Genomic DNA, 15,538 nt, shown 5'->3' with positions numbered 1-15,538 from the left:
GCCACTTTAGAATAGGTAAGAGACAAGGGGAATCAATTGTCCTTTAATCTTATTCGTAATAATAAAGGAATGAAAACTAGAGTTGGCTACAGGAAAAAGTGGGCAAGAATCTGAAAGGTACAGTGAAGATCAGAGCCAGGATGCACCACGGCCTCTGATCTGCCCCAGGTGGCTCTGTGCAGTGCCTTTCTGCTGCAGTCCAGTCTGGTAGTTCCCAACATAGAGAGTATTGTAATAGAGAGCAAGTTCTGCAAGGAGATGCTAGCAGGAAGCCGCACCTGGCAGTCATATATTATGCACCTAATGAGCAAATGAAATGTTTAATAACTTCACTGTGGAAATAAAGCTTAGAACAGTAAATGCCTGCTGAGGCTGTTCATCTTCCCCCGGTACACACTGCTGGCCCATCGCGAAGCTCCATCATCATTTGTGTTTCCCTGCTTACTGGGTCCTGCTGAGGAAACAACATTAAAACCAAAGCGATGCTCACTTAATTAGTTGTATAAGCATGGAAAAGCATTTATTTAACATAGCAGCTTCCGGTGTTGCGCCAAGGGACTCCTGAAGTGCTTCTCCAGCATGTACCCCAGGCATGGAAAATTGTGCAGTGGCTTCAACCGAAGTATTTGCAAATTGAAACATTTCAATTAACCATGGATCATTTCAACTCATAGAAATTTAATACTGCATTATTTTACTTAACCAACTTATGGTTTGAAATATAAAAAGCAAAAATGAGCTAAAGTGTTGTTATAGGTTTTCATTAGTGTTTTTCTAATAAAGCCTATATTTTTCTATAAAGCACCAATTTAAGGGCAAACTGCTATCCCTTATGAATTAAGTTGGTGAAAAATTATTTTAATACATTTTTATCAATGTGTTAACCAATGTTTTCTAGTGTTCTTTAATTTTTATATTTTATTTATTGAGTCAGAGTCAAATTCTTGGTAGCCTGGAATGGCCTTGAATGGGCAATAGTCTTTCTGCCTTGGTCTCCCCAGTGCTGGGATTTAAAGCACATGTCACCATGCTTATCTGATGCTTCCTAAATCTCAAGGAGAGTCAGGACCTTAAATCAAAAGTTAAATGGGGGGAAGGGCTTAATTTTGGGGAGAAGCCCAGGAAGAATTAAAAATGGGAAAATGAGAATTAGGTTTCAACAAAATAAAACGTATTCATAAACAAACAAAAATAAAATAAAATTTAAAAATCAGAACTGAAATGAAATGCAGGTGAGATGGGTGTATCAGCTTCTCATATAATTGTTATAATTTAGAGCGAAAACTACTTAACTTTGATAGATATGAAAAAAAAAACCGAGAGTCAAAGAAAGAGGCGGGGAAATTAATGTCACTTTTATAGCGTGCATACCTGTCTCTCAAAAGCCTGTTTTAACGTCTTCCTTATTTGAACATGGCACTGCTAAGAACTGATGGAACATGTAAGATGCGGGACCTCCTCAAAGGCAGTTAGGTTGGTCAAGAGCCTAGCCTGGAAGCATATATTAGGCACTTGGCCCCTTCCTGTCTCTGTCCCATACTTTGCATCCTGGCTCTCAAGTGATAAGCACTTTTCTGTCACCCTCTTCCACCACAGTAAACTACTTCAGTGTAGATTTAAAAACAGTAAAATATAGTGAGCATGTACTCAAAATCATAAACACCTGTGCCAAAACAAAGTTCCTTGCCTTTCCAAGGCATGTGTTGTAGTAGCAGTGGCTGTGAATTCTTTTCAGCATGTGTGAGCATTTATCAGGATTTCATTTTATAGATCACATTCATTGTGTTGCAAATAATAATAATAATAATAATAATAATAATAATAATAATAATAATAGAGTAACTCCAAAAGACTTCATTTTGCCCATCAGCTAGTTGTCCCTGGTTGGGAATCCCCCATCTCTCCATGCCTAAATGCAAGCAGATGAGTTTTCCAAATTGTGCCACCCCAGGAATGTTCCTCCTCTCTCTTGCTCTCATCCACATATGTGTTTATTTCTCCCTCCCAAAGTGAGGTGCCTTTCCTGATCACACTCTGAAAGTCATTCCTTGTATTTGGAACAGAGCTCAGAGTATGTTGACTGTACAGCAGAGATTTTATTACATTAGCAGCTTGGAGCGATGTGGGGGGTTCTTTTGATATTTATCTTTTATTTTTGCTTTGATACTTTGCTCTGATTTGATCCATAGAAGTTTTGTAGAGATTGTTCATGCATATTACAATTATCAAAGTAAGTGCTGTCCTCTAAAACAAGTAAATAAGAATGAAGTCATCCTGTAAGCTGCAGCTCCAATCTGCCAGCTTCAGAAAAACCAGTAATAGCCCTGACATCTCCAGTCATGATGAAACAAGGGTTCCCCGTACTGATGAAATGGTTTATTTTCTCCTTACTGCTGTTTCTAGCGATGCTTTTGAAGAGTAGGTCACAGAGCCTTCTTTGATTTTTCAAAACGTTAACTGTGGTCTGTGGGTCTGGCCCAGGTGTTTTCAGGTTCTTAGCCTCTTGAAAGATCTAAGATCTTACATGGATTTTGCTAGCACAGTTTGTTCAAAGTAAAGCAGTAGGGTAGATTAGAAATGCATGTTCAAGATTGACAGTCAGCCACGTGAGTTAGGACACCCAAGATAAAGGGCCTAAGCAGCACCTGTGCCGCCATAACAGGCTTTATAAGATACTATAGGCCTGAGTTTCTCTTCCCTGGGAAAGTCCCCACAGTTGCTTAGATCATGTTTCTATAATCCATGCAAATGAGATACACTAACTCAATAACCTCCCTGAAAATCAGAAACAATAATCTAGTAACTGCCTAGAAAAGTCCCCCCAAGCACTTGACCAACCAAATTAAAGGTTAGTTAGAAACCTTTGCTTAGCTAATCAAAATGGTGTTGTTACCTGGGTACTTTTTGTTAACTCTCTTTGTTACCTGGGGAAGCCTTGTTACTTGGATGCTCCATGAAGTACTCCCCTATCCCCTAGATCAGCACCATCCAGTCAGTTTATGTCAAGCTTGCTTCTCCTAAATGCAAACCAACCATGTAACTAAGAAGTCCCGCTCCTTCCTCAAGCCATAATAAAAAAAACTAGCTTTGCAGCTTCTAGAGGCTCCTTCCCTAATCCACTGCATTGGACAGTGGGGGAACCCACGCTTAAGCCCATAACAAAGGCTCTTTGTTCTTGCATACAAGGCCCAGCTCCTGGTGGTCTTTGGGGATATTGAGATCTGGGCATAACAAAGGAATCTTAATTATTCTTTGGTTCCGTCTCTTACAAGATTCAAGAAAAGGTTGGTTTCTATAGTCAGCAGCATGTGCAGTGGTTCCATACTTTAACTAGCAGATTAAGTTAAGAGACCTCTACTGTGTATCAGATCTGTAGTACATCCGATCTTAACCACATGCATGCATGCCTATTTTTATACAAAACAGTGCATGAATGAATCCCCCCTAAAAGTTCACCTAGAATATTTTTTGACAAGACTTTTCCTGAGGAGACATGACGTGCATGTGCTTAACCTCCAGGCCTGACTAAAATACAGATGCCACCAGAGTCTATCTCGGAAAACCAGTGAGTTTTATTGGGCTACTTAAAGGAATGTGAATGAAGGGTGACTTACAGGCACAGAAATCACTCAAATACAGTCACATCACCACCGCACACGCCAGCGCTGGTGACAGCTCACAAAAGGCGGGAACCTGAGGCACGCCATATACTGCAGGCAGAACAAAAAAATTGAAGTTTCCTTCCCAAGTGACTCACTTGGTCGAAGGTTCTTTCAGGCGACTCCGCTGTTCTCTGCTCTTAACTCAGCATATTGACTACTATTTCCAGATGCGTGACATCTGTGATCATTTGTATCAGTACAGGTTACACTTCTGTTTGGTGTGCCTGCTAGTACCATCTGTGTACAAGGCATCCCCTCCACTACTTTGCTTGACTTAGCTATTGGATAAATCACTGGGCGGATGCTGGGTGGCTTTTAAGGACTCTGATCCTAAGGCAGCCTTCATGGCTTTGGAGATGGAGTTTGCAGACACCCTACATCTTTGCAATAAGGATGCATGCCACCTTTGTAAAGTTTGGTTGTGTGCTACACCGGAAAGAGGTTTGGCCAGGACACCTTCAGTGTAGACACTTGTCAGGTAAGCTGTTTTTATAGTGGCGGTTGTGGGAAGCATGAAGAATTCCTGCTGTTGTGATGCTTTATATACTTCTCACAGCTGATGTTCTAGTTCTGTGCATGGAGTTTCTGCCCCTTTCCATGACTGAAATAAAAAACCCTACTGGAACTGTTTGCTCCTGCCATAGCCCCCAACTCTAGGCCATTGGACTCCTGGTGACACTTATCAGAAAGACAGACTGTAGTAGTAGGACACAGAGCTATTTATCCTGTCTTACAAGGACCTTAGCCTGTTTAAAAGTTGCTTTAGGCTTTCTGCCCTGACCCCATATAGCACTTTTTTCTCTATCAAGTTATACAGCGGATAGGCTGCTAGGGCAAGATGGAGAGTTGGCATGTGTGTTTTCTATCTATTTTTATTGGAGTTCTTATACTCTACCTCCCTTACAACTCTTGTCCACTCTTTCAACTCCCTTCCAACCTCCAAACACTACATTGGATCAAAAGAAGGTTAGAGGTGAAAGGGGGAGCGTATGTCTCTTTAGATTGTTTCCCGTTAGTTAGAGTCATCAGTTTCCTCAGGGCAAGTCCAATCTTTGTAGTCAGTATATCTTCAACTTCTCATCAAACTGCATGAACAACAACAAGGAGCAGCAGAGAGGAAGAGCAGCAGCAACCTGCTTCCTCAGCAGCCTCCCTCCCTATCCCTCCCTAGATTCTAGATTTATACCCTCTCAGAGTCCCCAAAATTAAACTATCTGAAGCTGACAAAAATCACACCCTTCTTAGAGCTTGCATGGGACTGCCTGCCTCTGTGGACAATCTGAAGCAGCCATATATCCCACACCTGGTATTAAAACAAAAACATGTTTATATAATATAACTGAGTTTGTAAAGGAACCAAAGCTCCAACTACAATGTGGTATGAAAATTCACCAATATCTCAAGAATCTCAAAATGCTGGTAGATCTTTCTCATTTACAGGTCAGGCTGTTATAGGATTTTGCCAATAACACTTTCAGGAATTACACACATCTTACTAAACCATAATACATTTGAGAACTTTATAACCGAGCCTGGCCCTTGTACCTTATGCTGACTGATCTCCCATTTTTTGGGGGGGGGGTGAGGGGGTGGGGATGAACCTGTATGTCTTTTAGCTAAATTTCTAGATCTGCAAAAGACCAGAGTTTATCATTATGTCATCTATGTAATGAAATCTTTTAACAGAGGGTAGACAGAATAACAAAGCAAGATCCTGGGCCAGCATTCTATACCAAATAGTAGGACTTCAAAGGTCCACTGGTGATGACTCCATACAATAACCTGACAGCTATGTAGGAAAAAGATCAGGCAATGTTTACAAAGTATACCAAAACCTTTTCTGCAAATGTAATCTAGGAAATCTCAACATGGAGGAATGAACTCAGGTTAAAAGTTCTCCCAACAACAGCACATCAGTATGTAAGAGGCAGAAGGATGGTTTTCTGTGAAATGTCTTCAGTTAAGGCAAAGTCCCCAGGCTCTACTCACTAACGTAAATGCCAGAGGAATGCATTTCTGTTTCACTTCAAAATGGTATATGCCACAAGACTGGTTATTTTATATAAAGATGTATGTTTGGTTCCAAGGCTGTAGAAGATGAAGTCAGAATGTGACCCTTGGGGAAGGCAACTGGTAAGTTGTAAGATGCACAGTAAAGAATTAGCTCTGACTTGTAGCCCCATAGATGACTAGGGATACAAACGAGAAAATCAAATCAGAAAGCAATTGCTCAGAGAGCTTCAAATACTTACGTAAATGGTACAGCACAGCTTGGTGAGATTTTTGGAACTCAGGCTTTTAGTGCCCAGTTTAAAATATCTGAGGTTTAAACCAGAAAATGCTAAAGCTATACAAAGAGAGACAGAGCACAGGCACAGAATTAATGCACACCCAGGAGACTAGGGTCAGCTTCCCAGCACAAAGGCTTTCATAGAAATCTCTTCATTTGCAATATTTCCTGTTTACGAAAGAGTAGACTTTTTTAAATTATTAATTCTTTGTGACTTTCATATCATGCATGCCAGTTCTAATCCTTTTCCTATCCCCTTATCTCAGCCCTCTGCCCTTGCAACCTCTTACTCAAAAGAAAATTTAAAACATGCAAACAAAAAAAATAAAAAAAGCATATAAAACATCTCCTCATGGATGCTGTAGTGTGTCACAGTGTGTCCCACAGGGTACCCATTTGTCCACACAGCTTCACTATAAATATTCATTGCAATGAGTCATTGGTCTGGCTCAAGGTCTCTAGCTTCTGTGACAGCATCAATACTGGATCATCACTAGGCCTCTTCCCAGTTATCCTGTTGTTGCCCTGTGTCATGGAGATCCTGCAGCTTCGGATCAGAAGGACTGGCCCTTTCACATGCTCTAACAGTTCATAGATGGTGTAGGGGGAGGGCTAACTCAAAGCCATGAATTTGGAGCTGGGTAGTCACTGAGCTGTTCAGCATCCCTGACTCCGCCACACCAGGGTGGAGCTCTCCAGCATGGTTCCAGCTAGGCCGCCCAATGCTGCTAGCTTTCCTGCCCTCACACCCTTGGGGCTGGCTATCTCTTGTCCTCATCATCAGGGCCAGCTCCATTGTTTTGCACTGATGAGGTAGAAGGCCCTCCTGCACTCATGCCCTAGGGGTCAGCTCATACCAGCGCCCTCCACCAGAACCAGCTCTACTGTGCTGTCCAGGTGAGGTGAAGGGTCTGCCCTGCTGCATACACTGTTTTCCCTTCAGCTCATATAAACCTTCTGTGGTTTACTAAAGAGTAGTTTTGACATCAATATTGTCTAATTGGTTGTTAAAAAATATTTCCTGGAAAATTTTTCCTATACTCATAACTCTAATTCTTCTTTATCATAAGGAAAGGAAAAGCATGTAAGGCCACTGATTGCACCAGTCAAATCCTGCCAATAATAAGTCCTGGGAGACCGCTCAAATTCTTTGCCTATAGGAATGTTATGGAGATTAGTTCTACTCTAGTGTCGTGTTTCTAAGGACCTCAGGTTCTTTTCAGGAAAACCAAAGAGGAGGTCAGAGGATAGGATCCAGGACCCACTGATGTCCCAGAGTTCTGAACATTTATGATGCTGTGAATAGTGTTTCAGGAAAAAAAAAAAAAGAACTCTGTTGATATTTACACACACCTTTTGTTCTGGATCCAAGATTGCTGAGATCTCTTGTACAAAGCTCACAGTATATTGTCATTGTATTACATTTAGTACATTATGAAAGAATGAATAACTGTTACATTTAGTACATTCTGAAAGAATGAATAATTGTTGCCCCACTGCTCGAGAAAATCACTTTATCATAATCTTAATTTTTTAATGAGATCAAATTAAGGTAGTCTTTAGGCACACCTGTGTTGTAGTCTAATGTATTAATATACCAAATGGAGTATAATACAGTAAGCATCTGCCCATGTGTTAGGTCAAAAAAATATATCTAAGAGTATTTCTACAGTGATAATGGTAAGCCATGCCTAAACATCACGTTCCCTCTACATACAAAGCTGCCAAAATGTACTAAGATAAATATTAAGCACCATATGACTAAGTCTGGTAAATTCTAAAAAAAAATTTACAAGAACCAGCCCTGCTACAATTTTTTCCATTATAAGCTGCACCCATGCCCTTTCATTTCTCCAGTTGACACATTTACCTTTTCTTTGTAAACAGCTGCGTTAAAGAGAACTGATTCTCAGTGTGTACTGGGCATATTGCATGTGTCTGGTAAAGTTCGCAGGCTTAGTTCAAGTTTATTTAAAACATGTAGAGAACCTTAAGAATGAATCTGTTCTTCTCATCATCTAGGAAGCCTAGATTAAAAACAAATAAATATGTACAACTAAGTCCACAGGGAAAACACTCAACAAGAAGCACCTGCTGTGCTAAGGTAGTGGAGCCTAAGAGGTGCCCCTGCAAGGTGAGGGTACCACTTTGCTGAAAATAAAGCTGAACTCGGGTTTACCCATAACCTGGAAACCTTTATAGGGTAAATGAACACAATTCAGAGAATGTGACTCAAATCAGGAATTCAACAGATACATCCATTCTCAAATTCAACAACATACTTTTTTTTTTTTAACTATTAGCTTGGTTGGACTTTTTGTTGTTGGTTGTTTTGTTTTTGTTTGTTTGTTTGTTTGTTTGTTTCATGTATGGATGGCAGAATTCTTAGGTCTTCTGTGCATGTACCAGTACATAGAAGGCAAGAGACATGTTGCTTGAGACAGAACTAGGCTATGTAGCAGAGCAGCTCTAAACAAATGATTCCTTTAACCATGGTATGTATACCACCATGCCGTGGTCATTCTGTGAACTTTTAACTTTAAAATTTTCTTTACAAAATGTCTATCTCCTTTTAAATATATTTATTAGTATCCATATTTCATTTATCTATGTATCTAGGTATCTATCAATGTATCTATCTATCATCTATATCAATGCTGTGAATTGAAACTAGGGCCCTGTGTACACTAGGCAAATATCCAAAACCTAACCTATGTCTCCAGCCAAATAATGTGAAACATTACTACAAATTAGGTGTGAGGATCATCTGAAGATCCAATTGACAACTGAGGGAGAACAGATGTTTTTAATGGCTCCATTTGTAAGACTCTGCCAGGAAAACCCTTGTGTAGTCACATGCTGAAGAATAAGTAAGGATAGAGGTAAATGCAGCAAACGCATGCTTTGTTCACATCTAGTGAAAACAAGCTAACACTGCAATCTCTGTACGAATGGAGATTTGACTGTCCTTTGATTTGAGAATAATAGTAGCAAAAATTAATCATTGACTATAAGCCAAAAATGACTGTGTCGAATGTTTAAATATTTAAAATGTTGCCTCATAGATTTGTTTTATCCCAGCAACTTCCCTCTTTTTATTAAGGACCAATTCAAGTTGCAATTTTTATATTATTATTATTATTTGTGAGTGTTTGGTATGTGTGATATGACCAGAGGCACACCTGCCATAACAGCATGATGGTGGAGGCCAGAGACAATTTTCTGGAGTAGGTTCTTGTTCAGAGCTTATGTTGACTGGCAGCCATGCTGGTGAGACTTCATGGGGGTAGCTCTCCGACACTTTAAGTTTTGTGCTAAACGTCTTGGTTTCAATGCTAAGTAGACATGACTTTAGTCCTGTGACATGTGCTAGCCAATTTACCAAGTCTTTACAAGCATTTATTGTGAGTTAATTGAGATGAAACAGAAATGCTGATACAAGTTAAGCTGGATTTTTTTAATGTATATTTCAAACTAAGTAAAAAACAATTTTTTTGTGATAAAAATGTCATTCACCAGACATCATATTTTCTTTCAGGTTCTTGATAGGTATTAAAATGTATTCTGTTGACAGAGTTTATTCTGATCAGGACAAAATTAATCTATAGTAGGTCAAAAGATAATTATTAATAAAATTCTATCAGTTTATCCATGCAAGACTTCATTTTACTAATATTTCTTTATAGACTAAGCAGGTATTTCTTCTAAGCTCACATATCTTTGTATCTTTCACAATTTAGAGTTTATTTGGGGGTTATATTGCCTTTGTAGCCTGAACCAGAGGCTAACGGACAATAAGCTCCCCTGATACCTGTAGGTTGTGATGAGAAGTTAGGAGCTCACTGCCTGATCTGGATTCCACAGGAAATTAGTTATGACTCACAGAGCTTCATCCAGTAAGGCCTTCTCACAGTTTGTCTTCCATTCAGGAGAAATAAAATGATCTCATTCAGTTATACACATGGGGTGAACAGCATGCTAAAGTCAAAGCCAGCCTATTGGATTTGATTGACACGACAGAGATTGTTCTTTGAAGGTTCTATACCTTACTTTCATCACCTTGTATCTGTGTTTTCTATTCCAGGACCTACCCTTCCCAAGACTCATGTTAAAACGGCCTCTCTTGGGCTGGCAGGAAAGGCAAGATCCCCTTTGCTTCCTGTGTCTGTGCCAACAGCCCCTGAAGTATCTGAGGAGAGTCACAAGCCGACGGAGGATCCAGCCAGTGTAAGAACCCGTCATGCTGTACAATGTGATCTAAAGTGGTCACATTCACCATCATATCACAGCATTGTTCTTATGCCTTGCTTACACTTGAGTTTGAAGCAAAAGCTTTAAGAAAAAAAAAAAGACATATACCAGGAGTTTGATTAAATAAAAGATGCAGTTGTATTCAAGGGCAGGCTTATATGAAGAAATATTAGCTAAACCTTGAATTTGTATAATCATATATGCACATATTTTATATAAATGTGTATATCCATAAGTGTTTGTGTGCATAAAAGTATACACACACCCATATAATACCCTGTGATGACTATGCGACATCTTGAAATCATTTAAACTAAACTATGTGTTCATTATTTAAATATTATTTAACTGAAAGCTATATTCTCAGGGAATTTCTGAAGTTATCATTCCTTCTAAAACCATAAAATAGTATATATATATATATATATTTCAGAAGAAAATTCAAAATGAAAAATAAACGTGGTATTTGGAAGAAAAAAATAGCAGAGAAGGGGAATACTAGGAGCAGAAAAAATATCCAAGCGTAAAGGGAGTTGGTCAAATGTACTGAAGGGGTCATGAAAGCTAAGAAGGTTTCCTTATAACACTACATGCAAACCTCCAATCTTCCAACCCAAAACAAAAAATTAGAGAAGAGAATAACACAGTCACATGAATGGGGCAGCTCTCTAGGTGGTGAGATGGTAATGGGGACTGGAGGACTGGGGAGCAGAGAAGGGAAGGCAGGGTTAGCCAGACCTAAGGTTGCACGAAAAAGCCTTTTTGAAGTATGCTGGCTTATAAGCTAACTAAAAACTACATTTAGAAAATAAAAAGAAAGTCGTTCTAGTTAAGGAAGGGAATTTTTCTGTTCTAAGATGGGAAGTTAACCATGATTAAATTAGAAAACTCAAAGAAAAAAAAATCAATGATAAAGGGGAAAATAGAAATTTTGAGAGAAAAGAAAAACCTTACTATCAAAAGTGCAATATGTCATATTGAAATGAGGTTGCCCAAAGGTAGCTGTTTGGAATTTTAGTGTGCTTCTGAACAGTGTTCAAGAGGAAAAATTTCAAAGACTTCTATAGAATTAACATATCAGACACCTTGACTATCAAAAAATGGAAAGGGGAAAATGAAAAAGAAAGATTAGATTTCTATCTTATTAAATTGGGTCTTTTCTTTTTTTGAAGCACAGATTATGAAAGAAAATTTGCCACTATCCACTAGTTTGTGTTGCTGCATGTGTGAAAAGAGACTTAAATCAAGTTTGCAAATCTTACAATAATAAAACTTGAATAATATCCAAGGCCAAAAGTAGCAAGTATAATCAGTCGTTGATGAGTCTATGTAAATAACAATTTCCTTAGCTAATATTATTTTCATCAGAGATATGATTTTCAAAAAGAAAAGATTATTTCATTTGAATAACAAATAATACATTTTTCATGACTTAAAACGTTAAACAATCTGAACCATAAAGTAATATAACAACATAAAAAACAAGGAAATCAGTGATGTGTATTTTCTGTTTGAATATTTGTTAGAAGAACATTACAGGATTAACACACTTTCTACAAGATTAAAATTGTAATGCACCTACTATTCTTGTCAGAATACAGCTATCTATTTCAATATAATTTGTAGCCATATCTAAAATTAGGTCCAAATACTAAACTTACGAAGTGTTTCTTATATTAGAAGTTCTAATTCTAATGTCAAATGGCCTGTTTTACATTTACAGTTGACTGAAAATAGTGGAAGCAAAGGACATGGTATTAAATGCAGTAAGAAATATATATGAAAGGAAATGCAGAAATGGGACACATTTAGAACAGTAGCTTCCTACAAGGTAATAATGTGACCCCCTGCGTAATTTTAAATTTTCCACAAGCCAATTTAAAAGCATAAAAACTGATAAAATTTTATTTTATTTTATTTTATTTTAAATTATATAATTTTTTTAAAACTATACAACCAAAACATCAAATATGAAAATAGCTGGCAAACCACCTGTGTGGTAGCACACACCTTTAATTCCAACACTGAAAAAGCAGAGGCCGATGGAGCTCTCTCAGTCTGAGGTCAAGGCCTTCAAGGATATTCTGCTGAGAACCTACCTCAAAAAAAAAAAAAAAAAAAGAAAGAAAGAAAGAAACAGAGGAAATGAAAAAATGATTGATCAAGTAAAGTAATCGTTTCACTACAACTTCACTCTTTTTACATAAGACAATGTGATGGGCCAATGGGCTACTTTTCAATCCTTGGTCAGGTTTGAATGGTATATGACCAAACATTTCTTTAACATATTAATATTCCTAAAAGATGCTCATATGCTTATATCATGTGCCTATGTGTCTTGAACATTCTTCCATGGGTGATAAGGTTTTGTGAGGATCCTGGAATACCAATTTATTCTGATGGTCTCTGGAGATGATTAACACTGACTTAGCAGGATGAGAGGGGCTCTCTGACCATGATTTCAGGTGATGCCTCTTGGCTATATGACATAAAAATAATGATTCAGACCATTGTCTTAAACATATAACTGACTGAAAGGAATAATTGAGAATAGCATAGACTATCATGTCTATATTCATTAAAACGAACTATTTTAAGAAAGGGGTAAAAGGGAGGGAGTTACTATTTGCTGACTATTTACCAGCAGCCATCACTGAAGTGTTGGACATATTCACTGAGTAAAGCCTGTTGTTCCCATTTGACAAAAATGGGAATAACTGAAATAACTAAAAGCAGCAAGTATATAAATGTTTAAACCATTTCCTTATTAAATCAGAAGTTCTAAGGGCAGTAACTATGGGTATTAGGCACTCACAAATAATACCATCCAAGTGGCGCACAGTGAATGAAAGGAGATGCATTCACTATGAGTTGTGCAAGCCAGCCTCTTAGTTTATACAGCATTTATATCATGCTGCAAAAGTTCCTTCACACCTATACAAAACACCCTGGCTTTCATCATAAACTTTGGTTCCACTCACAAACTAAAGTCATAACCTGCACATTTCTCATCAATCAAAAAATCAAGGTGCCATGCAAAACTTAAAGTCTATGTCATGTTATTAATAAACTTGATGATGCTGATCTTTAGATATTCTTTAGATACCTATTTACAGACAGCCTATCAATTAATACATTGAACATGAATCACTTCTTTTTTTTCCAAATATTTTTTTAAGATTTATATATTATTTATACAACATTCTGCCTCCACACAGATCTTACTAAAGATGGTTATGAGCCACCATGTTGTTGCTGGGAATTGAACTCAGGACCTTTGAAAGAACAGTGAGTGTTCTTAGCCTCTGAGCCATCTCTCCAGCCCTGAATATGAATCACATGACAGACACTGTGACATACAGGAAGCACATCATGGGTGACTCAGAATAAACTATAAAATAGGCACCATTATCATTTTGCAGACAAGTAAAACTATACATTAGAGAAATCTACTAGCTTGTCCATTACCACAGAGCTAGCAATTTGTAGAATGTGATTTAAAATAGGATATTTTTAACTGTGGAGCCTTTTCCCCATTAAAGCTATAGAACCGAGGGAAGTAGTATCCAGTAATTTGTTGCTTGCACATTTTCTATCACAAGCTCATTCAGTTAAAATACTATAGGACTGCTCTAGCTATAAGTCCCCACATCAAACTCAAGGATAAGCGACCTAACTGAGGGCAGACAGGAAGTGGATCCTTCATGGAAGGAGCCTGCTGAGACAGGGTACTAACTGAGTTCTCATTCTCTCTGTAGGTATATGAACAGGATGACCTGAGTGAACAAATGGCAAGCTTGGAAGGTCTGATGAAGCAACTTAATGCCATCACAGGTTCAGCCTTTTGACACATGTTGCCGAAACATTGAAAATTTCCAGGAACTTTACAGCGTACCAATTATCCATAAACAGCACACCTGTGTCCAAAAACCCTAACCAGTGTACAGGTCAACTGTCTGGACCACTCAGTCAAGGAACACCTGAAGCACTTCAGAAGAAATTAGCATCCCACCCTATATGGACATCAGGAATTGTACAATGATGGCCATGAGGTCCCTCAGATGCATCTTCACCGCCAAGTCAAGGCTGAAGCTGCTTGCAAAGTTCTGGGTCTTTGTCACTGCAGTGACCATGGTGTCATAACTAATGCCTACATTTTTTTTTCAGTGAGACCTTTCATTTTCTGCATATGTCTAGTCTCACAAAATACAAGTGCATTATTTCAGCCTGTACCATGCCATAGCAAATCAATACAAACTCACTATTTTTGTTTTCTACTTTAAACTACAAAGCGTCCATGGTAATTCTCTCACTCCATAGCACCAAAGGATTGGATGTTTTCCTGACAGCGTAAAAAAGTAAATAAGTGGATAAACAAAAGGCAGTGAATGCTTGTTTGTAGCTCAATCATTCATCTCACACAAGTGGCAGGAATAGTGAGTGGGTATAAAAGTTTTACAAATTTTAGCAAGTCTTTGTAAATCCATTCTTGGTTAATGTTTATGTCTAGCGTGTAGAAACTTAAAAATCCTCAACTGGTGGCACCCTGCCAACAACACCTTTCCAGAAGGAGAATACAATATGCAATCTTCTCAGACACGTGGTGATTGTGTACTTAAGCTTGTAGTATGACGTTTTTCAATTTGAGTGGCTTCTGTGCCATTCCACACTGTGATGGCCTGTCTGAGTGAAACTAAGGCTTCTTCTTCAGGAGTTTGGCCAGAAGAATTCCACCATCCTCCATCCCATCATCCCCCTACTTCTCCTGGGCAAGGCTCCTAAGTAGCCTTAGGTAAAATGGCCAGCTCCATACATCATACATCCTGTGTCCCCAGTATCCCTCTGTGGAGATAGTAGACTTCCTGAGAGCAAGCTCAAAAGAAAGAAAAGGAGCATGAATGACCATTTCCCAGAGCCCCTTTTCATGAGTGATGTCACTTCCACCTATAACATCTTCATTGAGCTGTGCAAGGCAACATTGACAGATGTTGACCACAGGCTCTGTTGGCAAGGCAAACTTCTACACTAATGCTAAGACAGAGTCAGGGAGGAGAGAGGGGTAGGTACCACTTGACATCTGACACATCATAACTCCTGTAGGTATTTTTCAAAACAGCATCTTAAACTGTGGACTAGAATTTTGAACTTCTATTGCCATGTATCTACAGCTTGAACCTAGCTGAAATTAAGAACATTCTGTGCATTCCCTTTTAGTTTATGAATTTTCAGCTGTATTTGGAGTTAATCCCTACTTATGCAGCTGAGTCGCCAAAAGGGAGCTAGTTTGCATATTTATCAGTTAGGTGACTCGAAAACCCAATGAGAGTTTCAGCTG

The 15,538-nt window shown here is 38.5% G+C and overlaps 1 protein-coding gene across 1 annotated transcript in view; it reads left to right on the top strand.

Moving 5' to 3' along the window:
* Dcc (DCC netrin 1 receptor) overlaps positions 1-14,269 on the top strand; it is a 727,907-nt gene extending 713,638 nt beyond the window's left edge. The window contains exons 28-29 of the mRNA XM_055622855.1: positions 10,037-10,179; positions 13,962-14,269. Of these exons, the coding sequence (XP_055478830.1) occupies positions 10,037-10,179; positions 13,962-14,051 (233 nt within the window). The 3' untranslated portion in view covers positions 14,052-14,269. The remainder of the gene's footprint in view (positions 1-10,036; positions 10,180-13,961) is intronic.
* The last annotated feature ends 1,269 nt before the right edge of the window (positions 14,270-15,538 follow it).

Source organism: Psammomys obesus, unplaced genomic scaffold (genome assembly GCF_907164565.1).
Source record: "Psammomys obesus unplaced genomic scaffold, mPsaObe1.curated_primary_1811, whole genome shotgun sequence".
In the NCBI taxonomy this organism is placed as follows: Eukaryota; Metazoa; Chordata; class Mammalia; order Rodentia; family Muridae; genus Psammomys; species Psammomys obesus.
The sequence above is the reverse complement of the archived record's forward strand: the minus strand, read 5'-3'. Positions and strand labels throughout refer to the sequence as shown.